The sequence below is a fragment of the Medicago truncatula genome, chromosome 5, assembly GCF_003473485.1.
Source record: "Medicago truncatula cultivar Jemalong A17 chromosome 5, MtrunA17r5.0-ANR, whole genome shotgun sequence".
NCBI classification, from domain to species: domain Eukaryota; kingdom Viridiplantae; phylum Streptophyta; class Magnoliopsida; order Fabales; family Fabaceae; genus Medicago; species Medicago truncatula.
The window spans coordinates 17,708,700-17,736,170 of NC_053046.1; the positions used below are offsets into that span (position 1 = coordinate 17,708,700).

Consider the following 27,471-nt stretch of genomic DNA (forward strand, 5'->3'; position numbering starts at 1 on the left):
ATAAAACATTGACGGGAATATAAAATCGTTGCAGAAATATAATAAATATATTAAAACGTCATTTTCATATCATCTGATCTCAAATTCTTTTAATTAACCTTGCATCATCGGTAGCTTTGCCTTCAAAGACGTGTATATTTATAAAATGTTGTATTGTATTTGTGGGAAATAAATAAATAAATAAAACAACCATTCAAACATTAGTTGCAGAAATATAAAATATATAAAAACGTCGTTTTCTTATCACAAGTTCTTAATTTTTTTTTAATCAAACTCTTGAATTTACTTTTCTTACTTTCATTTAGGCTTTGTTTGAATCAAATGAGGGGGTCCACATGGTGGGGATTTATGGAATGGGTGGGTCAGGAAAAACAACTCTTGCATGTGCTGTATACAATTGCATTGCTGATCAATTTGATAGTTTCTGTTTTCTTGGTGATATTAGAGAAAATTCACTGAAGTGTGGGTTGGTACAACTACAGAAGATGCTTCTTTTTGAATTAACTGGGAAGAACGATATTAAGTTTTGCAGTTTAAATAAAGCAATTCCTATTATCGAGAGTAGGCTTCGTGGGAAAAAAGTTCTATTGATTTTGGATGATGTTGACAGTTTGGAGCAACTAAAAGCACTTGCAGGCGAGCTTGACTGATTTGGCTCTGGCAGCAGAGTTATTATCACAACAAGGGATAAGCATCTGCTGCATGTTTATGGTGTTGAAAGAGTCTGAAGTAGAAGAATTGAGTCGTGCAGAAGTCCTTGAATTGTTTCGTTGGGATGCTTTCAAAACAAATGAAATGGATCGTAGTTATGAGGACATTTCAAAGAGAGCAGTGCTTTATTCTAATGGCCTTCCATTGGCTGTTGAAATAATAGTTTCTGACTTGTATGGTAAAACAATATTGGAGTGGAAATCTGCTTTAGATACTTATGAAAAAATTCCTTATGAAAATATTCAGGAAATTCTTAGAGTAAGCTATCATGGGCTAAAGGAATTTGTGAAGGAAATCTTTTTAGACATTGCATGCTTCTTCAAAGGATACAGACTAAGTGATATCTTGAACATACTATGTAGTGGTCGTGACTTCGACCCAGACTATGCTATTCAGGTATTGGTTGATAAGAGTCTGATAAAAATCGATGATCGTCATGTGAGGCTGCATGACATGATTGAAGATATGGGTAGAGAAATTGTGAGACTGGAATCACCCGCAAAGCCAGGTGAACGCAGTAGATTATGGTTCTACAAAGATATTCTTAATGTCTTTAAAGAGAACAAGGTATGTGAAGGGACTAGTGTCTCTAGGATCCTAAATTTTATACCTTCTTTTTATTTAGAAAAGTCGCATGGTTCTTAAGCCACCACTTCTCCAAAAGCTAGGTAATGGTGTGAGGGTTGTCCCCACTTACAATCATTGTTCACTCCATATCATTATCTAATAAGGGACTCTCAATATTGACAATATTTGTTATTGCTAAGACTATAAGCTTTCTAATCTAGAGGTTTATCTAATTTAATGTTTTTTGTTTGCAGGGATCTGATAAAACTGAGATCATTATGCTACACCTAGTCAAAGATAAAGAAGTACAATGGGATGGAAATGCATTGAAGAAGATGGAAAACCTCAAAATATTAGTAATAGAAAAAGCTCGCTTTTCGATAGGACCTAATCATCTTCCAAAAAGTTTAAGAGTGCTAAAATGGCGTGATTATCCTGAATCATCACTGCCGGTTCACTTTGATCCAAAGAAACTTGTCATACTTGATTTGTCTATGAGCTGTATTACTTTTAATAATCAAGTGATCATAGTGAGTATGGTTTCAAAATATGTTGATATTTATTTGGTATTGAATACTAATAATAATACCAGCTTAAAAATTCGTAATGTGGTACTGATAGACAGTTATTGTATGTATTTTTCAGAAATTCAAGGCTTTGAAGGAATTAAAGCGGATGTCAATCCGTAAAGCAGGTACCTGACATGTCTGGAGCTCAAAATTTGAAGAAACTGCATCTTGATTCCTTCAAGAATTTAGTTGAAGTTCATGATTCTGTTGGATTCCTTGGAAAACTTGAAGACTTGAATCTAAATCGTTGTACCAGTCTAAGGGTTCTTCCTCATGGCATCAACTTACCTTCTCTTAAAACCATGTCCTTTAGAAATTGTGCAAGTCTAAAGAGTTTTCCAGAAATTTTAGGTAAGATGGAAAACACAACATACCTTGGTTTAAGTGATACTGGCATAAGTGAATTGCCCTTCTCCATTGGACTTCTTGAAGGGCTTGCAACTCTTACAATAGATAGATGCAAGGAGCTACTTGAACTACCGAGTAGTATTTTTATGTTGCCAAAACTAGAGACCTTGGAGGCTTACAGTTGTAAGGATCTTGCACGAATTAAGAAGTGCAAAGGTCAAGTGCACGAAACAATGTATTCAGGCGCGAAAAGTGTTGTTGACTTCAACTTTTGCCATCTGTCAGATGAATTTCTTGCCACACTTCTTCCATGCTTGCACTATGTCAGAAATTTATCTCTTGATTACATCATTATCACAATCCTTCCATCATGCATCAATGAATGTCACTCTTTGAAGGAACTTACTTTCAATAATTGTATGGAGCTTCGAGAAATCAGAGGCCTGCCACCAAACATAAAACATATTAGTGCAATAAATTGTACATCATTGACTTCCCAATCTAAGGATACGTTACTGAATCAGGTATCATATCTTTAATTTCATCAATAAGTTGTCCCTTGACAAGAAAATAAAAGTATTCTATAGTGTCAACGACTTTACTTTAATTCACACTTTTAAATTTTATTTGATTGGCAGATGCTTCACCATTCTGGGCCCAGATATATCTGTCTTCCAGGATCAACTATCAAAAGTAATTGGTTCCGTCAATATAGAAGGGAACCAAATCTGTCCTTCAGCTTCTGAAACAAATTTCCACGGATAGATCTTTGTACGGTGGTAGTTTTGGGAGCTTATGGTGTCCTAAATCCTTGTATTAAGTATGAGTTTGACCTGATCATCAATGAAAGTCAACGGCTCAGGAACTTTCTCCATGTTAGGTGGTCTAAATACTATTCGATCTATACAAATATAGAACATATAATTATGCTGGATCTGCGGCTCAAAACTAGCCTTGGTATGATTGGAAAACTACATATTAAGAATGGATGGAAACATGCTGAGATTTCATTAGTAAAAAATGGTGGAGAAGATATGAAATGGATGAGACTTCATGTACGAGATGAAAAATCAAGGATGGCAGATATTCAAATTATAAATCCTTAGGTTACAATAGAAGGAAAAGACAAGAAAAGCGTCACGTGTGGGTATCAAAGATCATCAAAACAAAATCCCAAAGTCTAGCTAGTAGCTACTCTTGTCAGGTATGATTTAAGATAGATGAGTGAACAGAAGAGTGTGAACATTTGATGATGTTTTGTGGTGTTTGTAATTGTAACTAGTAGCAAAGAAAAAGTCAGAAAAATAAATCGTACATGTTGATAGCACCCGTAAAATCAAAGTGACCAATCTGTATATTATTAGTGATTAGCTAAGCTGAGCAGAGAAACTCTTACACCAGAAATGGATGCTAGCCCAGAGTCAGAGAATATTGCCATATCATTCCTATTTCCCTAACACATGTGGAGGCTAACTCCGAATTACCATTCAAAACTACAAAAAAAATGATAGGAGACAAAACTCATTTTAGATGTACAATTTGAAGCCGAGTGGATGATCAACTATAACCACAAAATTCATAGTATATGTGATGTGACAAATTGCAGCAGAACATCTAAAAAAAGGATTCTAAATGATAAGGAAAAAAATAAAACAAAAACCAGGTTGACAGTTGAACCAGCACATTCAAAGGTAAACATGAGCTTGTTCCAAATATATTTTGTTAGAATAACATATAATTTGATACGGAGGGAGTAAAATGTAAGGTTGTTGGTAAACTTTATACTTGAAATTGAAACATAAACAGAAAATAACTTGAAATTTTGCTAAGTTACTTTTACAAATTACTTCATCCCAATTCATTTAATCTAAAATTATACTCATACATTACAACATAATTGTAGCAAGTAGCTACACAAAGTCATGTGTTACTTGTAGTATTAGTATTAAATTAAATGATTAAGTAGGTATTTGTTCAAATTGAAGTAATTATGATAATTGTATCACTAGATTGGGTCACATTGAAACAATGTGGTGGGTTGAAAAAGGGAAATTATACGACGTGGTAACCTGGAAGTAACCACATAATATTTTCAACAGGCTACCTAATTGATCTTACCATTGAATCAATACCTCCACAGGATGCATGACATGATTAAAGATATGGGTAGAGAAATTGTGCGGCTGGAAGCACACCCTCAAAGTCGGGTAAACGTAGTAGGTTATGGTTCTCCAAAGATATTCTGTTAGTAATAGGCATGTTATCACTAGGACTTATGTTAGGGTTACTATACTTCTTGATCTTGAAACCAACTCTGCAGAATGTTATTATAAAAGCGTTGTTGATAATAACATAAGTTACATTCAGTATATACTATCCTGCACTTACCTGTAAATATAATATCTATCATTGGTATCAAAGCTCCGATCCGAGGAGTATTTGGTATTGGAAAGGAAAAAAACCAACAACAAAAAAATTAAACCAAGGATGAGAATATTGGAAGCTATGCAGGTGGTGTTAAGTAAGCCAGCAATGCAAGGAAGAACTACTAAGAACTATTAGGAAGTGTTGGAGAGGCATCTCTACATAATGGAGCAGTTGTGGAAGAATCCCGCAAATAGAGACAAAAAGAAAAAGAAGAAGACACTAACATGGTGTAGGCAAGCCAGAAGTGAAACTGGATGAATCACCTGCACCGACCAACCAACTGCCGTCACCAAAACCGTTGGATATCTAATTCCTAGTGGTTGCTTGTATCTTAAGGTTTCTGTTTGACGTGACAGTTACCAATTTATGTTTTTATGTAGCCACCCCCTTTGGAGCTATTCTATGAGGTTATATTCGCTATTCATACAATCTACCCCTCTAATACTGGGGCGTTTAGCTTGTTCCAAAAAAAATACTGGGGCGTTAACGAAATTTATGACAAGAAGCAAGAACCAGAAGCATCTGAAACTGAAGCTGAAAATTAGCAGTAAAAGTAATAATATAAAATAATTAAAAATTTAAAATAAATTACAACATAATAATACAAGAACTAGAATCAGGAGGAAAATGCTGAAGAAAAAAGAATAGGTTATTGAATTGGAAAAAAAAGATTGAGATGTAAGATGGTAGAGAAAGTTTGCATGTTTAGCGATCCACCGACGTCGGTGTTACAATCGAACTTAAGAAATTTTGCAGTACAGAAAATTAGGGAATTGAGATTATGGTAAAACCGTTGCCAAAACCGTCGGACAGTAGATTTCACACGGTGGTTGTTTCTGTTTCAACTATTTGCTATAAAATGTTTTTTTTTCACAAATAAAAGCTTTGTGCATATTTTGATTACACATGATGGCCTCACTGATTACAAGAATGGCCATGATTTATTTGGCATGATTTGGAATCACGTTTGCTGCAATAACAAATTATTTTTGTCCTTACCTGAAATGTCCATCTGCATTATCTATATTCGTTCACTAGCTAATGCCAACCATGTACCTACATTTTCTAAAGCTTCGATATAAAATTGGCAGAAATATAGTAAATATATAAAACATCACTTTCATGTGTTAAAAGAAGGTTATCTAGTATTAGAAAATCTGTAAAACGACAATTCTTATGTGAAAAGTTTTGTCTCATGTATTTGACACATTTTATAAAAAACACATTCCTTAGAAGGCTTTGCTACATCTTTTTCCTTTTCAAGAGTCATTTTGTTATGACTTCCATGAAAGAGTTGAAATCCCAGGCCTCCTCTTCCTCTACCAATGAATGGCGGGCTTATGATGTTTTCCTCAGTTTTCGAGGAGAGGATACTCGAAAGGGTTTTACCGGAAACCTTTATAAAGCTCTTTGTGGAAAAGGAATCGACACTTTCATAGATGACCAAGAGCTTAGGAAAGGAGAAGAAATCACACCAGCACTCATGATGGCAATCCAAGAATCAAGGATTGCAATTGTGATTTTTTCAGAAAACTATGCATCATCCACTTTCTGTTTGAAAGAACTTACAAAGATCATGGAGTGCATAAAACACAAGGGAAGGATGGTTTTACCAGTTTTTTATCATGTTGACCCTTGTATTGTGCGCCATCAGAAAGGGAGCTACGCAAAAGCATTGGCCGATCATGAAAGTAATAAAAAAATTGACAAAGCAAAGGTCAAACAGTGGAGGTTAGTTTTGCAAGAAGCAGCTAGTATATCAGGTTGGCATTTCGAACACGGGTACGTGGCTCATTTCTCTTTTGTACATATTGATTTCGTTTGTCATAGATAAATTATCATATGCAATATTCAATATTATGATATTAATGTTACTTCAGAATTAAATTTGGCAATTAACCAGGTACGAGTATGAATTCATTGAGAAGATCATTCAAAAGGTGTCTGAGAAGATTAATCGTAGACCTTTACATGTTGCTAAATACCCTGTTGGGTTAGAGTCTCGAGTGGAAAAAGTGAACTCGCTTCTAGAAGTTGAATCAAATGAGGGGGTTCACATGGTGGGGATTTATGGAATGGGTGGGTTAGGTAAAACAACACTTGCATGTGCTGTATACAATTGCATTGCTGATCAATTTGATAGTCTTTGTTTTCTTGCTAATGTTAGAGAAAATTCAATGAAGCATGGGTTGGTACATCTCCAGGAGATGCTTCTTCATGAATTAGGTGAGGAGAAAGATCATAAGTTGTGCAGTTTAAATAAAGGAGTTTCTATTATCAAAAGTAGGCTTCATGGAAAAAAAATTCTATTGATTTTGGATGATGTTAACAGTTTGGAGCAACTAAAAGCACTTGCTGGTGAACTTGACTGGTTTGGTTCGGGCAGCAGAGTTATTATAACAACAAGGGATAAGCATTTGTTGCATGTTTATCGTGTTGAAAGAGTCTATGAAGTAGAAGGACTGAATCGTAAAGAAGCCCTTCAGTTGTTTGGATGCAATGCTTTCAAAACACAAAAAATTGATCAAAGATACGAGGACATTTCAAAGAGAGTAGTACTTTATTCTAAGGGTCTTCCATTGGCTGTTGAAATAATAGGTTCTGACTTGTATGGTAAAACAATATTGGAGTGGGAATCTGCTTTAGATACTTATGCAAGAATTCCTCATGAAAATATTCAGGAAATCTTAAGAGTAAGCTATGATGGCTTAAAAGAATTTGAGAAGGAAATCTTTTTAGACCTTGCTTGCTTCTTCAAAGGAGCAAAGTTAAGTGATGTCAAGAACATACTATGTTGTGGTCGTGGCTTTTCCCCAGACTATGCTATCCAGGTGTTGATTGACAAGAGTCTGATAAAATTTGAAGACTATAGTGTCAAAATGCATGACATGATTGAAGATATGGGTAGAGAAATTGTGCGGCTGGAAGCACCCTCAAAGCCGGGTGAACGCAGTAGATTATGGTTCTCCAAAGATATTCTTCACGTTTTCAAAGAAAACAAGGTATGTGAAATGATTATTGTCTCTAGGATTCTTATTCTTATAACCATGTATGTTTAATTTGTTTGTTGACTTTAGAACTTGAACTGCGGCTTAACTCAACCACGAAAGTTTGATCATGAAGTATGAGATTCAATCCCACTACTAAACATTGTTCAGCAGCACACACACCACGCCTAACATTAGTTGTCATGAGGGTGAAGTTTGACATCTGCATTTGCGGGTGACCAACTTCAATTCAGATAGATTCTAATATCTTTTTAAAATGGGTTTGGGCTATCTCAACTTCAAAATCTAGCTCCTGGATGGGGTGAAGATTGCCACCACTTATAAGTTATAACCATTGTCTAAAGTGGGATTCTTTATTCTCAACATCGGAAATATATATTACTGCTAAGATAATATCCTGTATCATCAGAGGTGTATAATATATTATTTAGTGCTTTTGATTTAAAGGGATCTGATAAAACTGAGATCATTATGCTACGGCTACTCAAAGATAAAAAAGTCCAGTGCGATAGAAATGCATTGAAGAATATGGAAAACCTCAAAATACTGGTAATTGAAGAAGCATGCTTTTCCAAAGGACCTAATCATCTCCCAAAAAGTTTAAGAGTGCTAAAATGGTGTGATTATCCTGAATCATCACTTCCGGCTGATTTTGATCCAAAGAAACTTGTCATACTTGACTTGTCTATGGGCCATTTTACATTCAGAAATCAAATGATCATGGTATTGATATTTTATTTTTGTTCTGAGTTTTAATTATAAGACATAGCTAGTTAAAAATTCATAAAATAGTCTTTGTTTGCGTCTTTTAGAAATTCAAGTCTTTGAGGGAAATGAAGTTAAGCGGTTGTAAATTCTTAAAGCAAGTACCTGATATATCTGGAGCTCCAAATTTGAAGAAATTGCATCTTGATTCCTGCAAGAATTTAGTTAAAGTTCATGATTCCGTTGGACTCCTTAAAAAACTTGAAGATTTGAATCTCAATCGTTGCACAAGTCTCAGGGTTCTTCCTCATGGAATTAACTTACCTTCTCTAAAAACCATGTCCCTTAGGAATTGTGCAAGTCTCAAGAGATTTCCAGAAATTTTAGAGAAGATGGAAAACATAACATACCTTGGTTTAAGCGATACTGGCATAAGTGAATTGCCTTTCTCCATTGAACTTCTTGAAGGGCTTACAAACCTTACAATAGATAGATGCCAGGAGCTAGTTGAACTACCGAGTAGTATTTTTATGTTGCCAAAACTAGAGACTGTTAACTATTGTGTTTAGAACTGCTGCCACGTTTGCTGAGTTCATTTTAATTCTGTTTTGAATATTTTAAATATGTTCTCCTAATTTCTAGTTCAGTTTTATTTCCTCCTTGTTTTCAGCAATCAGTTTAACTCTAGTATTCTATCGTGGCCTAACTTATAGGAACATGATATTAGTGGGCAGTTATTGTCTATTCTGTACTTTTCTATTTGTACGTTTGAATTGAATAACAAATTTACTCTTCTTCCACTTGTTCTAGCAACCACCTTTAATCTTTTCCTCTGCAACTTTACAAAATCATAACAAATTGGTATCAGAGCTCTCTTCTTGAGGGGCCTGTGAAATGGATGATGAGTCAAGTTTTTCAAAAGTTGCTCCTCCTCTCTTTGATGGGAACAATTATGACATTTGGGCTGTCAAAATGGAAGCTTACCTAGAAGCTTTGGACGTTTGGGAAGCCATAGAAGAGGATTATGAAGTTCCTCCGCTGCCAAATAATCCAACTATGGCTCAATTGAAGTTTCACAAGGAGAAAAAAACAAAGAAGGCAAAGGCAAAATCTTGTCTTTTTGCTGGTGTTTCAGAAACAGTTTTCACTAGAATCATGACCCTCAAAACACCAAAAGCAATCTGGGACTATTTGAAGGAAGAATATGCAGGGGATGAGAGAATTCGAAGCATGCAAGTGCTGAATCTGATGAGAGAATTTGAGTTGCAGAAAATGAAGGAGTCAGAGACAATAAAAGAATACTCTGACAAATTACTTTCTATTGCAAACAAGGTTAGACTACTCGGCACTGGATTTGCTGATTCCAGAATTGTAGAAAAAATCTTGGTTACGGTGCCTGAAAGGTATGAGGCATCTCTAGCCTCTTTGGAGAACACAAAGGATCTTTGTAAGATCACTTTGGCAGAAGTCATTCATGCTCTGCAAGCACAAGAGCAACGAAGGGCCATGAGGCAAGAAGGAGTTGTTGAAGGAGCACTTTCAGTCAAGTATCAAGACAGAGAGAAAATGTGGAAGAAAAAGAACAAGAAGAATTTTAGTGCAAGTGATGATGCTACAACAAGCAACAATAAGAACAAGATCGTAAGTTCAAAGGGTAATTATCCTCCATGCCAACACTGTAACAAAATGGGTCATCCTCCTTTTAGATGTTGGAGGCGACCTAATGCAAAATGCAGCAAGTGTAACCAAATTGGTCATGAAGCTGTAATTTGCAGAACTGAATTTAAGGAGCAAGAAGCAGATGCTCAAGTTGCTGATCAAGAGGAGGAGGATGAGGAGGACCGACTATTTGTTGCTACTTGCTTTTCAGGCAGTGATTCAAGTGACAGTTGGTTAATTGATAGTGGCTGCACTAATCATATGACATATGACAAAGAAATTTTCAAGGAATTAAGGAGTTCAAAGACCTCAAAAGTCAGAATTGGCAATGGACAGAATATTTCTGTAAAGGGAAAAGGCACCATTGCAATTGTAAGTTGTTCGGGTACAAAACTTATCTCTGATGTTCTCTATGTTCCAGAAATTGACCAAAATTTGTTAAGTGTTGGTCAATTGTTAGAGAAAGGTTTCAAGGTACACTTTGAAGACAAACACTGCCTGATAAAAGATGCTTCTGGCCAAGAGATGTTCAAGGTCAAGATGAGGGGAAAGAGCTTCACACTTAATCCATTAGAGGAGAAGCAATCTGCATTTACTGTCAAAGAAAGTGTCACAGAGATGTGGCACAAAAGGCTTGGTCATTATCACCATCAAGGATTACTACTGCTTCAATCAAAGAAATTAGTGAGGGATCTACCTATGTTAGAAGATACTCTTCCTCACTGCCAAGCATGTCAATATGGAAAGCAACACAGACAATCATTTCCAAAATCAGCTTGGAGAGCAACACAAAAGCTTCAGTTAATTCATACTGATTTATGTGGACCACATAGAACATCGTCTCTCAACAGTAGCCTTTACTATATTGTCTTCATTGATGATTTTACAAGATTTTGCTGGATTTTTTTCTTAAAATTCAAGTCAGAAGTTGCTGGAGTGTTTTTGAAGTTCAAGAAACTGGTGGAAAATGAAAGTGGCTGCAACATTCAAGTTCTAAGGTCTGATAATGGAAAAGAATACACATCTGGAGAATTTAATTCATTTTGCGAAGAAGCAGGTATAAAACACCAACTTACCGCTCCCTACACTCCACAACAAAATGGAGTTAGTGAAAGAAGAAATAGATACATAATGGAGATGACCAGATGCATGTTGCATGAGAAGAACTTACCAAAAAAGTTCTGGGCTGAAGCGGCAAATACATCAGTTTTTCTTCAAAACAGGCTTCCCACAACTGCAGTAAAGAATCAGACACCATTTGAGGCTTGGTATGGATACAAACCTTCTTTAAACTTTCTTAAAGTATTTGGTTGTTTGTGCTTCACCTATGTTCCTCAAGTTAAGCGTGATAAGCTTGACAAGAAGGCAGTACAAGGCATCTTCATCGGTTATAGCACAATATCCAAAGCTTACAAAGTTTTTCAACCAGAAACGGGAAATATTGTCATAAGCAGAGACGTGCACTTTGTGGAAAATGAAGAATGGGTATGGGATACTTTAAAAGTGTCAAATCAAGCTTCAAATCAGATTAAAAATGTTGAGAGGCAGACTAGTGAAGAAGATTGGAAAAATGAGATGGTGGATGACATTCCAATCAGAGGAACTAGATTACTTTCTGATGTTTATGAAAGATGCAACATTGCTGTTTGTGAGCCTGCTGATTTCAATGAAGCAAAACTTGATCGAAAATGGATGGTTGCAATGAAGGAGGAGCTGCACATGATAGAGAAAAATAATACATGGCAACTTGTTGATAGACCTCAAGACAGAAAAATCATTGGTGTGAAGTGGGTGTTTCGAACCAAGCTAAATGCTGATGGCTCCATCAACAAGCATAAGGCGAGGCTGGTGGTTAAAGGCTATGCTCAGATTTTTGGAGTAGACTACTCAGACACGTTTGCACCAGTTGCCAGGCTAGATACTATCAGGTTATTGCTTGCTGTTGCAATACAAATGGGTTGGAAAGTGTACCAATTAGATGTTAAATCAACATTTCTAAATGGTTTCCTGCAAGAAGAAATCTATGTTGAACAACCCGAAGGCTTCATGAAGAAAGGGGAAGAAGACAAGGTTTATCTCCTTAAGAAAGCTCTCTATGGACTGAAGCAAGCTCCAAGAGCCTGGTACAGCAGAGTAGATAATCATCTGTTGAGTTTAGGCTTTGTTAAAAGTTTATCAGAATCCACTCTTTACATTAAGCAATGTGAGGTTGATATTCTTGTTATATCCCTTTATGTTGATGATCTTTTTGTCACTGGAAATAATGCAACCTTGATTGATAAATTCAAGATGGAAATGACAAAAGTATTTGAGATGACAGATCTTGGGCTGATGACTTTTTTTCTCGGAATGGAGATTAAGCAAAGTCAAGATGAAGTTTTCATTTGTCAAAAGAAATATGCAAGGGAAATTCTGAAAAAATTTCGTATGGAAGATTGCAAGTCAGTAAGCACTCCTATGAATCAAAAGGAGAAGTTGAGTAAAGAAGATGAAACTGAAAAAGTAGACGAGGCCTACTTTAGAAGTCTGATTGGGTGCCTTATGTATCTTACAGCAACAAGACCAGACATCTTGAATGCTGTGAGTATCTTATCTCGGTTCATGCACTGTGCAAGCGAAATTCATTTGAAGGCTGCTAAAAGGGTGGTTAGATACATCAAAGGCACAATCAACTTTGGCATCAAGTTCAGGAAAAGCAAGGAATATAAGCTGTTTGGGTTCTCTGACAGTGACTGGGCAGGATCCATTGATGATATGAAAAGTACCTCGGGGTACTGTTTTAGCTTTGGATCAGGAGTTTTTTCATGGAGTTCAAAAAAACAAGAAACAGTGGCTCAATCAACTGCTGAAGCGGAATTTGTTGCTGCTACTGCTGCTGTAAATCAAGCTCTATGGTTGAGGAAGATATTGAGTGATCTTCATCTTGAGCAGAAAGAAGACACTAAGATCTTTGTTGATAATCAAGCTGCAATAGCTATTTCCCATAATCCGGTTTTTCATGGAAAAACTAAACATTTCAACATCAAGCTGTTTTTTGTGAGGGAGGTACAGAAGGATAATGTTGTAGCACTTGTTTACTGCAAAACTGAAGAGCAGATAGCAGACATTTTTACTAAACCTTTACCAGCTAGCAAGTTTGAAGACCTGAGAACTAAACTTGGTGTCTGCAGTATCTAAAGCAAGGAGGAGTGTTAACTATTGTGTTTAGAACTGCTGCCACGTTTGCTGAGTTCATTTTAATTCTGTTTTGAATATTTTAAATATGTTCTCCTAATTTCTAGTTCAGTTTTATTTCCTCCTTGTTTTCAGCAATCAGTTTAACTCTAGTATTCTATCGTGGCCTAACTTATAGGAACATGATATTAGTGGGCAGTTATTGTCTATTCTGTACTTTTCTATTTGTACGTTTGAATTGAATAACAAATTTACTCTTCTTCCACTTGTTCTAGCAACCACCTTTAATCTTTTCCTCTGCAACTTTACAAAATCATAACAGAGACCTTGGAGGCTTACAGTTGTAAGGAGCTTGCACGAATTAAGAAAGGCGAAGGTCGAGTGCGGAAAACAATGTCTTCAGATGTGAGAAGTGTTGTTGACTTCAGTTTTTGTCATCTGTCAGATGAATTTCTTGCCACACTTCTTCCATGTTTGCACTACGTCACAGATTTATCCCTTGATTACAGCAGTATCAAAATCCTTCCATCCTGCATCAATACATGTCAATCTTTGAAGGGACTTGCTATGAATAATTGTACGGAGCTTCGAGAAATCAGAGGGCTGCCACCAAACATAAAACATCTTAGTGCAATAAACTGTACATCATTGACTTCCCAATCCAAAGATATGTTACAGGTATTATATCTTTAATGTCATCAACAAATTTTCCTTTAAAATAAAATAAATGTATTCCAAAGTGCCAACAGGTTTAATTCAAAAATTTTATTATATTTGATTGACAGAAACTTCACAATTCTGGGGCCAAATATATCTGTTTTCCAGAATCAACTATCCCAAGTCTGTTCCATCAATATAAAAGAGAACCATCTATGTCCTTCAGGTTCCGAAACAAATTGCCACCGATGGCTCTTAGTACTGTGGTGGTAGTTTCGGGTGGTTTGTATTTTTCGAAATGTTGTGTTAAGTATGAATTTGACCTGATCATTAATGGTAAACATCTCAAGAACTTCTTTCATGTTAGGTGGTCTAAAATGAATGCTTTTGGTAGAAATTTAGATCATATAATTCTGCTGAATCTGAGGTTCAAAGCTAACCTTGATATGATTGGAGAACTAAATATTAAGAATGGATGGAACCATGCCGAGATTTCATTAGCAAAAAATGATGTGAAATGGAAAAGACTTCATGTACAGGAACAAAAAACAAACATGGAAGATATTCAAATTATCAATCCTGATGATGCAAAAGAAGGAAAAGAAAAACGTCATGTGTGTAAATTAAATTAAATGAAATCCAAAGATCTAGCTAGTAGCTACTCTCATCAAGTATCATTTATGATAGATGACTGAATAGAACCTCATGAATGTTGATAGTATAGTTTATATACCTCCAAACAATTAATGAATGTATGATTTCCTCTGTAACTTAAATAAATATGTATAAATTTTTTGATAATTTGAACATTTATATGCATGTTATCTAGCAATAAGAAGTAAGAAACAAATGCATTGGATAGAGTTAGCCCACTATTAAGAACTTATCTTAAGAACAACTTATGACAAAGTAACCCATAAAAGAAAAGATGTATCTTACAGTGCAGGCTATCTCCAATTACCATTCGTATCTGAAAAATAACGATAGAAGATACATGTTTGGCTGCAATGGATGACCACCAGCTGTTTAATCTATCAAGAGACATTATGCCGCCAGAAAGCAATACCTATAGAGATATAGGCTAGTAAATGAAAATGATTCAATTCATTAATTTGTTATTTCAGAGTACAATCAAAACTAAGTAAGAGAACAATGCTCCAACGTGCCCCTGCAAGATGGAGGTGGAATCAAAAACACCAATCTTTGACTTGAGAAAATTGTGACGTGAAACCAAGGGGCTTTGTGAGAAGATCATCTAATTGATGACTCGAAGGAACATGTGAGACTTTGAGCTTGTTTTGAGAGACCAAGTTAGAACAAAATGATAGTCTATAGCCAAATGCTTCATCCTGGAGTGACAAACGGGATTGGAACAGAGATATGTCGTGTCAATGTTTTCAGAATGAATATGAGGAATGGTTGAAGGAAATCCGAGTTCATGTAGAAGTTGTTGAAGCCACAACAATTCAGCTGTTGTAAATGCAATATAATAGTTATGTACTCTGCTTCAGTTGATGATCGTGCAACAGTGGATTGCTTTTTGCATGACAATGAAATAGAATTTGAGTCAATGTGGATGATATATGCACTAGTAGATTTGCGGTCAAAGTTGTCTCCACCCCAGTCTGCATCACAAAACTCATTGAAAACACGTTTCAAGGCTTGCATAAATGAAAAACTGTCGGATTTTGCATATTCTGTGATAGTTTGTTGACAGGAAATGCAACATCAGGCCGTGTTAGTGCCAGATAGTGAAGTGGTCTAACCAAGCTAAGATAGAGGGAGGCATCACAATTTGTAGTGTCTGGTTGATGTGTAGAGGAAAATGAAGTGGACATTCGTGTGGAGACAGGCTTTGTATCTGTTATATTGGCACGATCAAGCAATTGACGATATAGTGATGCTGAGTGAGAAACAATCCTTGTGACGACGGTAGGATTTCATTTCAACTCCCAGGAAGTGGTCGGGAAAGCCACGATCTTTAAGAGAAAATACTTTAGCAAGAGATTCTTTGAACTTGTTAAGAAAAATTGCACAATTTTCTGTTAACAAAAGATCATCTACATAGACGAGAAAATAAGCAACAGTTAGACCATTTTTATTATTGAGATTGATTTATTTATCCTATTGTTGTGGATTGTTCCTATTTTAATCAGATTTGACTAATTTTTTAATTGATAATTTAAATAAAATATTAAAAAATGGTAAAAACTATAAAATAGGTTAAATGAAGAGGTACAGTTGAAAATAAAAAATTCAGCCCAAAAGTGTGCATCCCCTTTATATATTGATAGTGATACAAGTTGTCTCATATGACTTATATCTTCATTAATGGAAATAGGTAATCTAAATTATTGGTTTTTATTATGGTCAACTGGACTCGGGCGTCACAAGGGTCGAAATTCTAGTTTGCTATAAAATGTATATCTTCACAAATAAAAGCTTTGTTCATATTTCGATTACACATGATGGCCTCACTGATTAGAAGAATGGCCATGATTAATTTGGCATGATTTGGAATCACGTTTGCTGCAATAACGAATTATTTTCGTCCTTTCCCTGAAATGTCCATCTGCATCAGATGTATTCATTCACTATGTACTGACAAACCAAGCTAATGCCAACCATGTACCTACATTTTTTCTTCATAAAATATAAAATATCACTTTCATTTGTTAAAAATATGTTATCTAGTATTAGAAAATATGTAAAACGCCACTTCTTATGTGAAAAGTTGTCTCATGTATCTGACGCATTTATGAGAAACACATTCATTAGAAGTTCAACAAAAAAAAAAAAGTCATTCTACAAAATTGCAATTTCTTATCTATCCAATCACGAAATTTAAAATCTTCAACCAAACAACTATAAATAATGCTTTGTTGGAAGTTTTATTGAAGGGACGCCAGCCACACAGTTTTCTTTAGCAACCTTTGGCATCTCCATAATTGTAATTTGCAAGTCTGATAGTCTGATTAATTGGAGCTGTTACATCTTTTTCCTTTTCAAGAGTTATTTTGTTATGACTACCACAAAAGAGTTAAAATCCCAGGCCTCCTCTTCCTCTACCATTGAACGATGGGCTTATGATGTTTTCCTCAGTTTTCGAGGAGAGGATACTCGAAATGGTTTTACCGGAAACCTTTATAAAGCTCTTTGTGGAAAAGGAATTAATACTTTCATAGATGATAAAAATCTTGGCAAAGGAGAAGAAATCACACCAGCCCTCATGATGGCAATCCAAGAATCAAGGATTGCAATTGTGATTTTCTCAGAAAACTATGCATCATCCACTTTTTGTTTGAAAGAACTTACAAAGATCATGGAGTGCATAAAACACAAGGGCAGGTTGGTTTTGCCAATTTTTTATCAAGTTGACCCGGCTGATGTGCGCCATCAGAAAGGGAGCTACGCAAATGCACTGGCCAGTCATGAAAGAAAAAAAACCATTGACAAAATAATGGTCAAACAGTGGAGGTTAGCTTTGCAAGAAGCAGCTAGTATATTAGGTTGGCATTTCGAACACGGGTGCGTGGCTCATTACTCCTTTTTACTAATTAATTTTCTTTATCATAGTTAAATTATGGTATGCAATATTCAATATTATGGTATTAATGTCACTTCAGACTTAAATTTGGCAATCGAGCAGGTACGAGTATGAGCTCATTGGGAAGATCGTTCAAGAGGTCTCTAAAAAGATTAATCATAGACCTTTACATGTTGCCAAATACCCTATTGGTTTAGAGTCTCGAGTGCAAAAAGTGAACTCACTTCTAGAAGTTGAATCAAATGAGGGGGTTCGCATGGTGGGGATTTATGGAATGGGTGGGTTAGGAAAAACAACTCTTGCATGTGCTGTATACAATTGCATTGCTGATCAATTTGATAGTCTTTGTTTTCTTGGTGATATTAGAGAAAATTCGAAGAAGCGTGGGTTGGTAGAACTACAGGATATGCTTCTTTTTGAATTAACTGGGGAGAAAGATATTAAGCTCTGCAGTTTAAATAAAGCAATTCCTATTATTGAAAGTAGGCTTCGTGGGAGAAAAATTCTATTGATTCTGGATGACATTGACAGTTTAGAGCAACTAAAAGCACTTGCCGGTGGACTTGAGTGGTTTGGTTCAGGAAGCAGAGTTATTATCACAACAAGGGACAAGCATTTGCTGCAGGTTTATGGGGTTGAAAGAGTCTATGAAGTAGAAGGATTGAAGCATGAAGAAGCCCTTGAATTGTTTGTTTGGAATGCTTTCAAATCAAAAGAAGTCGAGCCTAGTTATTTCGACATTGCAAAGAAAGTATTACTTTATTCTAAGGGTCTTCCATTGGCTATTGAAATAATAGGTTCTGACTTGTATGGAAAAACAATATTGGAATGGCAATCTGCTATAGATACTTATGAAAGAATTCCTCATGAAAATATTCAGGACATCCTTAGAGTAAGCTATGATGGCTTAAAAGAATTTGAAAAGGAAATCTTTTTAGACATCACTTGCTTTTTCAAAGGATACAAACTAAGTGATGTCATGAACATATTACATAGTGGCCGTGGCTACGCCCCAGACTATGCTGTCCAGGTCTTGATTGATAAGAGTCTAATAAAAATGAATGAATATCGTGTGAGGATACATGACATGATTGAAGATATGGGTAGAGAAATTGTGAGGCTGGAATCACCCTCGAAGCCAGGTGGCCGCAGTAGATTATGGTTCACCAAAGATATTCTTCATGTTCTCAAAGAGAACAAGGTACGTGAAGGGATCCTTTTTCTTTCTACTTTTTTGGAAACATAATGTCTTATTTTGAATAAGTTTGAGCTTTACTCAACAAGTCATATTACAATGTTGTATAATCATTGGTGTATATTATTATGTGATTTTTATTTTGAAGGGATCTGATAAAACTGAGATCATTGTGCTAAACCTTCTCAAAGATAAAGAAGTTCAATGGGATGGAAATGCATTGAAGAATATGGAAAACCTCAAGATACTGGTAATAGAGAAAACTCGCTTTTCCAGAGGACCTAATCATCTTCCAAAAAGTTTAAGAGTGCTAAAATGGTTTGATTATCCTGAATCGTCATTGCCGGCTCATTATAATCCAAAGAAACTTGTCATACTTGACCTGTCTGACTCTACGGGACTTTTTACATTTGGCAATCAAATGATCATGGTATTGATATTTTGTCTGTTTTCTGAGTTTTAATAAGACCTAGCTACTGAAATATTCATAAAATAGTATTGTTTCTATTTTTCAGAAATTTAAGTCTTTGAAGGAAATGAAGATAAGCAAGTGTCAATCCTTAAAGAAAGTACCTGACATGTCTGGTGCTCCGAATTTGAAGAAACTGCATCTTGATTCATGTAAAAGTTTGGTTGAAGTTCATGATTCCATTGGATTCCTTGAAAAACTTGAAGATTTGAATCTTAATTATTGCACCAGTCTCACGATTCTTCCTTACGGCATCAACTTACCTTCTCTTAAAACCATGTCCCTTCGGAATTGTACAACTGTCAAGAATTTTCCAGAAATTTTAGGGAAGATGGAAAACATAAAATACCTTGTTTTAAGTAATAGCGAGATAAGTGAATTACCCTACTCCATTGGACTTCTTGTGGGTCTTGTAAACCTTACTATAGACAGATGCAACAAGCTACTTGAACTACCGAGTAGTATTTTTATGTTGCCAAAACTTGAGACCTTAGAGGCTTACTGTTGCAGGGGGCTTGCGCGAATTAAGAAGAGAAAAGGTCAAGTGCCGGAAACACTGCCTTCAGATGTGAGAAATGCTAGTTCTTGTTTGGTTCATAGAGATGTTGACTTGAGCTTTTGCTATTTGCCATATGAATTTCTTGCCACACTTCTTCCTTTCTTACACTATGTCACAAATATATCTCTTGATTACAGCAGCATTACAATCCTTCCTTCAAGCATCAACGCGTGTTATTCTTTGATGAAACTTACGATGAATAATTGTACGGAGCTTCGAGAAATCAGAGGCCTGCCACCAAACATAAAACATCTTGGTGCAATAAATTGTGAATCACTGACTTCCCAATCCAAGGAAATGCTACTAAATCAGGTATATGTTATATTCCATCGGTTCTCTTGGTCATTCGGTATAAAATAAGTTTTTAAAGAATAATGTCCTAAACTGATCCCTAAGAAATGAAAATTACCAATTTGATCCTCCAAAATATTTCGACAGATTTTGGATAACCAAATTAATACTTTTCATTTTGACCAAATAGATCTTTGCGTATTTGCTCAATGACCAAGTTGACTACTTAATTCAAACTTTTTAATTATATGATACACAGATGCTGCTCAATTCCGGAATCAAATACATCATTTATCCTGGATCAAGTATCCCAAGTTGGTTCCATCAACGTACATGTGAACAATCCCAGTCCTTCTGGTTCCGTAACAAATTGCCAGAAATGGCGCTATGTCTTGTTGGAGTTTTAGGTAGTTGTGACTTTACGGCACGTAGTGATGAGTATATTTTCGACCTGATCATTGATAGAAATCAACAAAGCAATCACATTTTCTATGTTAGATGGTCTGAAAATAATTTATTTGATACAAATCATATACTTCTGCTAGACGTGCAGCTCAAACCTAGCCTTGATATGATTGGAAGAGTACAATCTGAGAATGGATGGAATCATGCTGAACTTCTGTTGATGAAAAATGGCGGAGAATATATGAAATGGAGGAGAGTTTATGTACGAGAACAGATGATGAACATGCCAGACATTCTATTTATAAATCCTGAGGTTTCAATTGGAAAAGAAAATAAAGAAGTAACCTGTGGGGATAAGAGATCACAAAAGAATTTACAAGATCTAACTAGTAGTACTCTTTGCATAAAAAAAATAAAAAAATCAAACTAGTGGATAGAAGATTGTAAATGTTGATAATGCTTTTTAGTTTGTGTTTAAAGATTGCATTACACTACTGGTGCATGATGGTGGTGTCTAGTTCCACCATAATTTATATATTTAACTTTTCAAATATGATCTGATATTTAAATTTTGTTTACTACAATTTTCAAGTTCAATAACAAATAAAGACTAAATAAATAGTAAAGACTACATCATAGTTGTAAAAAAAGAAAAACACATAATATTGTTTATCTAAACCGTACACCGCATTCCACCATATCATAAAATTCATCAATAATTGAATTTGTATCAAACTTTTCGGCAATTCTTCTCTCAATGTAAGTAATCAAACAATCAGCAAGAAAATCATCTTACATCTTGTTTCTCAGCCTATTTTTCACAATCTTCATAGCAGAAAATGATCTCTCACTTCTACCAGTTGAAACAGGAAGAGTCAATATCAAACAAATTAAACGATAAGTCAAAGGATAAGTCAAATGTTTCCTTATTTTCGACAATCCTTGACAGAGCTCTAGTATTGTTCATAGATTTTTCAATTCAGAATGAAAAGAAACATCAAATTCAAAATGTAGTATTTTAAGATGCAACTTCTCTTGTTTGGTAAAATCATCAGGATAAAACTTCATAGCCAACTCACAAAATTTCTCCACATTGAGGGATTTGTATTCATCTTTAAGATCTACAGATGTACTCGGTAGCAATTCCAGCATATTCTCACAAAATCTACTATTAAGCTCTTGTAATTGAGTGACAAGTGTAGCAATGAAAAAATTAATTCAATAATAATGCTCAACTGTAATATTTGGACGAGCTCGACCTCTTTTAGGAACGTACAAGACATTCGTCTCAGAAACATTGATTACATGCTTTACACAAAATGATATTACTTCCTTAGAAAAACTTCCCCAATCTGATTCCCTCATTCTTTAGATCAAACTTTTAGTAGCGGGAACCAAAGGCATTGCATTCAATATATCTGGGTTCTTACATTGCAAAGCATGACAAAGATCACGTGTAATGGCTTAGATATCTCTCATGAGATGTAACATAAAAACAAACTCGAACGATGTGATGATATCAAAATCATGATTAGCATCATTGTTTATCGATAAATTACGTTCTTCTTTACCTTTTTCAAGAACCACACAAGCAGCATCCTACAAGCATAATAAGCTTTGAACCAAGCTTAAGTGAGATCCCCATTGAGTATTCGTAGCTCTTTGTAAAGTGCCTATTTGATTCAATCCACTATCTATTTCAATATCACCATTGTCAACCAAATTTGTTATGATTGTTGCTTGAGCATCCTGTAATTGGTCATGTCTCTTAGGAGAAACAGTCACAGCATTCACAATCAATGTCAAATTTTAATAAAATGTATCAACATAGCTAACTTCTTTAGCAGCTGTAACTAGAGCAAGATGTAGCCGATGTGCAAGACAATGAATATAGTATGCATAATGACAATCTTTCAAGAACAATGCCTACAATCCATTCCAATCACATTGCATATTGCTAGCTCCATCATATCCTCGACCACGGAGATTTTGAATATCAAGACAATGACGAGAAAGAACACCCAAAACTCCTTCCTTCAATGTTAACGAAGTGTTAGTAACATGAAAGAGATCAAAAAATCTCTCTTGAACATACCCATCTTTAGCAGCTGTAACTAGAGCGAGATGTAGCCGATGTGCAAGACAATGAATATAGTATGCATAATGATAATCTTTCAAGAACAATGCCTACAATCCATTCCAATCACATTGCATATTGCTAGCTCCATCATATCCTCGACCATGGAGATTTTGAATATCAAGACAATGACGAGAAAGAACACCTAAAACTCCTTCCTTCAATGTTAACGAAGTGTTAGTAACATGAACGAGATCAAAAAATCTCTCTTGAACATACCCATCTTTAGCAGCTGTAACTAGAGCGAGATGTAGCCGATGTGCAAGACAATGAATATAGTATGCATAATGACAATCTTTCAAGAACAATGCCTACAATCCATTCCAATCACATTGCATATTGCTAGCTCCATCATATCCTCGACCATGGAGATTTTGAATATCAAGACAATGACGAGAAAGAACACCTAAAACTCCTTCCTTCAATGTTAACGAAGTGTTAGTAACATGAACGAGATCAAAAAATCTCTCTTGAACATACCCATCTTTACCCACAAATCCCAAGACTATAGCCACTTGTTCCCTTTTTTTTTTCATCTGAATGGCAACTAAAATTTTCATCAATTTGGTACATGCCCTCTTTACAAAGTCCCAAAATTTAGGATACTGCTTTTGAAAAGACGAATCTGCAGGCAAAGAAAATGTCCCCTGGGAGGTAAGACTAAGTGCAAGAAATAAGAAATAAGTAGCATTTTATGCACAAGAAAATGCAAAAAAAGTGAACAAATGCGTTTTCTTTTCTTTTCTTTCCACCAATATGAGAAATAGACATTGTAGAGTGAGGAGGGAATGAAATATTTAAAGGTTCAAATTTTAGCATGGCATCTCGCTACATATCATATAGCTACTGTCTATAACTAGTGAAAAATGCAGAGAACACAAACTAGTGGACTACAGCTGACAAGATTTGTTTAAATATATAAAATCGCATAGAAAATTTGAAATCTGCAAATAATCGTATAGAAAATATGTGAACCAAAACTGACAAAATTTGTGTAAATATAAACAAATTGCATGTGTTTATGAAAATAAAGTGGGTCTGTCTAAAATATTACAAAAAAGAACACTAGAAACAGCAAGAAGTGGCCATAAACTGATTTGAAAAAATGAAGGACTTGACTAGAATTAGTATATCCCCACGTGTACACACAAACACATAGTGGTCTGATAGTTTGCAACCTAAAAATCTTACATACAAACTAAAGCTTTCAAAATACATAGCTAGCACTGCAGTTTCAAATGCAATATATCTGTAAGGTATTCTAGAGAAAATCGAAGAGCCGGTGAAGGAGTAGAACATACAACAGCACAATGATATGACCGCTGAATACAAGGGAGTAGTTATGTTACAAAATTGTTTTGCATGTGATCTGACTACCAAACACACAATTAATTTATTACAAAACTGCAGCATAGCACATCAGAAAATGACGAAAGCTTTACAGAGTAGCAGTCTGGAAACAAGGAAGCAAGAAAGGCCAGTTTTTATTTTGCAAAGGTGAACCTTCGAATTTGTTACTGCATTACACTTTTCATAATTTAAAATATAGTTGGCAATACTCTTGAAGGTATGATTTTTTCTCTTCAAACAACAGAAATGGAATGAGACTCTCCTATCAAACACCAAAGGATATAATATCAAAGTTATTAAACACACTCGGGTTCAGTTTCCTTAACCTATCTCAATTTTCAAATCCATCACACAAGGAATCATGTAAATCAACGTACAAGATATTCGTCTACTGTATTTGTTCCACGATTTCAGACATCAACAAATAAATTGCAATGTAATGCAAACAATTTAACTAGAGATTAAATAGAAACACACCAAGATTCAGAAATAGACAATGGTAGCAAAAAATATTTAAAGGAAAAATTGATTAAAGAGAGGATAGAAGATACTAGTACAGTGAAAATACCTCATGTGGATAATACAATCTCTAGGATTTATACACCTGTAAGAAAAGAAACAAAAGACCCAGGAGATTTAACAAGAAGCCACCTCCAAGAAAATATCTTCACCCTTTCAAAATTGCTACAAAATCAAATCGCTCCTTGAGAAAAAAAAACATGTTACAGGACTCTCAAATAAACCAGATAACTGTAATGCAAATCAAAGATCACATTCTTCTCTTTCTTACTGCGAGCACAGCCACTGAATTATATGAACAGCTCAAATAAAGTGGCTACGGACTAGGATAGGCATACGGCATACAAACTCCCATCCAATTAAAAACAGCATATCATATTCCAGAAATGACAATACAGTATAATAACAAAATATATGTAGGTTAGATTCCGCCTGCTTCCCACACAACCAGCCATATTAACATTAGTCAACACCTTTCGCGGAAACAAATTAACTCTATTTGTAAACACATTAAGCAAAGTCTGACAAGAAAGAGCTATAGACTTAGATGGAGGCAAGCACTTCAACAATAATCTGAATACCTTTTCTTCTAACTGCACAACCTCATTAAAAGACTGAGAAATCAAAATAAGATAGGCTGATTTTAGTAAATTCTTTCCTGCTATTTCCCACTTGTGAACCCACAATTCCTCATTATGTCTAACACAATAAATAAGTGACAGGCTGCTCACACGTGTGACCATAATTGCATAATCAACATTCCTTAAGATGCACAGGATGTTGATTAAATATTGTAATAAGAAAACTCAGTGTTGATGGAAACTGTAATGGCCATCCATTAAAATTGGACCACAATGAAAAGAAAAAAATTCAACGAAAAAATGGTTCCCGGTCAATCTACGAACACTTTCAAGTTCACTAACTGGTAATTTTACCTGCTAAGGGAATGGCTCAAAAATGGAAGGACAGTTCCAAACATTCAATTCTCTTTTACCATTACCTTCCAAAGATCATATTCAACAGCATACCTCATAGTATTATCACAGTGCATTCTCTAATAATATCCTATCCAGTTCAGCTGCACCACCATCATCATTACCCACAACAGGTTTTACAAAAATATTCCACAAATCAGCATCAACTCCAGTGGACATGGCCAGTGAAACTACCTTGTTGATTTCTTGTTTCATTCCACCTGAAAGCAAAATCCCGTCAATTAATATTGTGTAGGTTGATTTGTTGGGAAAACACCTATTTTCCAACATCTCCTCTAGAACTCTAATACCCTCCTTGGCATTTCTAACTTTACAAAACCCTTTAATCAACATGTTATAGGTAAAAGCATTAGGAGCAACACCCTTTTCCACCATCTCATCCCACAGCCTCGCCGCCTCACAAAGCTTTCCTCCCTCACACAATCCAGCAATCAACGTGTTATACGTCAAAAGACTCGCAACCAATCCCTTCCCAAACTCATCAAACATATTCCTTGCTTCCAACACCTTCCCCTTCTTGCAAAGCCAATGTGTAAGCGTGCTCACAACAACTGCCCCGTTGAGGCCACAGTTCTTCCTCGAAACCATCCTCCACACCTCACAAGCCTTCTCAACATTCCCTTCCTCACACAACACATCAACAACCTTACAACACAACTCCGAACCCACAACCAAATCCTTCGCAATCATATCCTCAATCAAGTTAACCGCTTCTCCAGATTTCTTCTCCTTACAATAAGCCTAAATCATAACCCCATAAGTAACCTCATTAGGCTCAACTCCATTCTCCTCCATAACATCCATCACCCTAATTGCATCCACCAATTTCCCTAACCTACAAAATCCATCCACCAAAACAGTATAACTAGTCACATCCGGACTCCACCCTCGATCCAAAACCTCACGAAAAACCTTCATGGCACCATCCATATCACCCCTCCAAACAAAACCACCCAAAACAGTAGTATAACTAACTACATTAGGAACCAAACCCATCCCAGGCATCTCATCCAAAACCTTAACAGCAACTTCAACCTCATTCCCTTTACACAACGCCTTAAGCAAAATATTACAAAAATTATCCAGCAAAATGAAAGTACAAGAGAATAATCTACAAATCCCTAAAAGCTGGGTATGAAAAGAAAGAAACAAGAGGAATGGAATACTGATTCGTAGGAAAAATGCCGCCGCGGCTGGTGGCCGACAAAGCTATTGCTTAATAGCTAAGACATGAGGTAGAATTTGATTGGTCGAGTTAAATGTGATTGTTTTACATAATTGTCGGCGCATAGGGAAACGAGTTATACAGAATGTATGTAAACTGATTTATAGATCATTTTACTTTTAATGCAATGCATTTTACATTTCCTTTAAATTTATGTGTTTAAACTTTTACCCTTTATCTTTGATTATCCTTTTCTTTTAATTGCAAACTCAAACCTGTCGAGAGACAATGCCCTTCTTACTCTAAAAACATGTCTGCTCTCTAAGTAACTTCAGTGTATTTGTGATCTTTTTCAAAACATTTGCTCAACATTTCCTGATTTCTAGTTCGATCTCGCTTGTAATAATCAGAGTTAGCCCGTAGTTTATCAAAAACACTGGTAAACACTATTTTATTCATTTTATAATATTAATTAATAAAAAAAGGTTAACTCTCATTAAAATAGGAATTACTCCACTTATAATAAAAACAATTCTTTAAAAAAAAATTGAACTGATTTTGATTTATTTACAAAAAGTAATGAAGATGGTGATTGAAATTTATAATTAGTTCAAACACACCCACTAAATCAGCTAGCAAGTTGAAAATTATCCTTATTTATAAACACGTTATTTTATTCGATGTGAGATTATATTCTAAAAGAATACATGTCACATTACCAATACTATATTAGCCAAGACAATGGTACATGAGGGTTGATTGTTTTATGTTTAACATAGAGCAAACATGATAGTTGTGTATGCATGAGGAAATTAGAAGTTGGAGATCAGGTTACTTACTTCTCTACGTTGATGACATACTCCTTACTTCAAGAAATAAGTTGGAAATCAACAAATTGAAGCAGCAATTGAATTATGAATTTGAAATGAAGCATTTTGGGGCTTCCAAAATAACCTTGGCCGTGGCGATTACTATCAGAAGGAGAGATCAGAGTTGAACTCTTACAAGCAAGCT

The 27,471-nt window shown here is 35.4% G+C and overlaps 4 protein-coding genes and 1 pseudogene across 4 annotated transcripts; 4 read left to right on the top strand and 1 right to left on the bottom strand.

The window, feature by feature from the left end:
• The first annotated feature begins 2,608 nt into the window (after positions 1-2,608).
• LOC11417364 (TMV resistance protein N) lies at positions 2,609-14,418 on the top strand. The gene is made up of 5 exons (XM_039834486.1): positions 2,609-2,719; positions 2,834-6,404; positions 6,526-7,624; positions 13,491-13,846; positions 13,954-14,418. The coding sequence occupies exons 2-4, from the start codon at positions 5,818-5,820 to the stop codon at positions 13,575-13,577; spliced, it is 1,773 nt and encodes a 590-aa protein (XP_039690420.1). The 5' UTR covers positions 2,609-2,719; positions 2,834-5,817; the 3' UTR covers positions 13,578-13,846; positions 13,954-14,418.
• Positions 7,691-13,492, top strand: LOC11413243 (retrovirus-related Pol polyprotein from transposon TNT 1-94). Its single transcript, XM_003613709.4, has 2 exons — positions 7,691-8,353; positions 8,443-13,492. Exon 2 carries the CDS (start codon positions 9,230-9,232, stop codon positions 13,169-13,171), a length of 3,942 nt encoding a protein of 1,313 aa, XP_003613757.4. The 5' UTR covers positions 7,691-8,353; positions 8,443-9,229; the 3' UTR covers positions 13,172-13,492.
• On the top strand, positions 14,074-19,030 carry LOC11412787 (TMV resistance protein N). The gene is made up of 4 exons (XM_024783568.2): positions 14,074-14,439; positions 16,878-17,173; positions 17,475-18,573; positions 18,716-19,030. The coding sequence occupies exons 1-4, from the start codon at positions 14,074-14,076 to the stop codon at positions 19,028-19,030; spliced, it is 2,076 nt and encodes a 691-aa protein (XP_024639336.2).
• A 78-nt stretch (positions 19,031-19,108) lies between these two features.
• LOC120580583 (disease resistance-like protein DSC1) lies at positions 19,109-20,743 on the top strand. The gene is made up of 2 exons (XM_039834540.1): positions 19,109-19,907; positions 20,146-20,743. Exons 1-2 carry the CDS (start codon positions 19,146-19,148, stop codon positions 20,719-20,721), a joined length of 1,338 nt encoding a protein of 445 aa, XP_039690474.1. The 5' UTR covers positions 19,109-19,145; the 3' UTR covers positions 20,722-20,743.
• Positions 20,744-21,504: 761 nt separating this feature from the next.
• LOC112422056 (pentatricopeptide repeat-containing protein At5g16420, mitochondrial-like) lies at positions 21,505-26,629 on the bottom strand (annotated as a pseudogene).
• Positions 26,630-27,471: the final 842 nt, after the last annotated feature.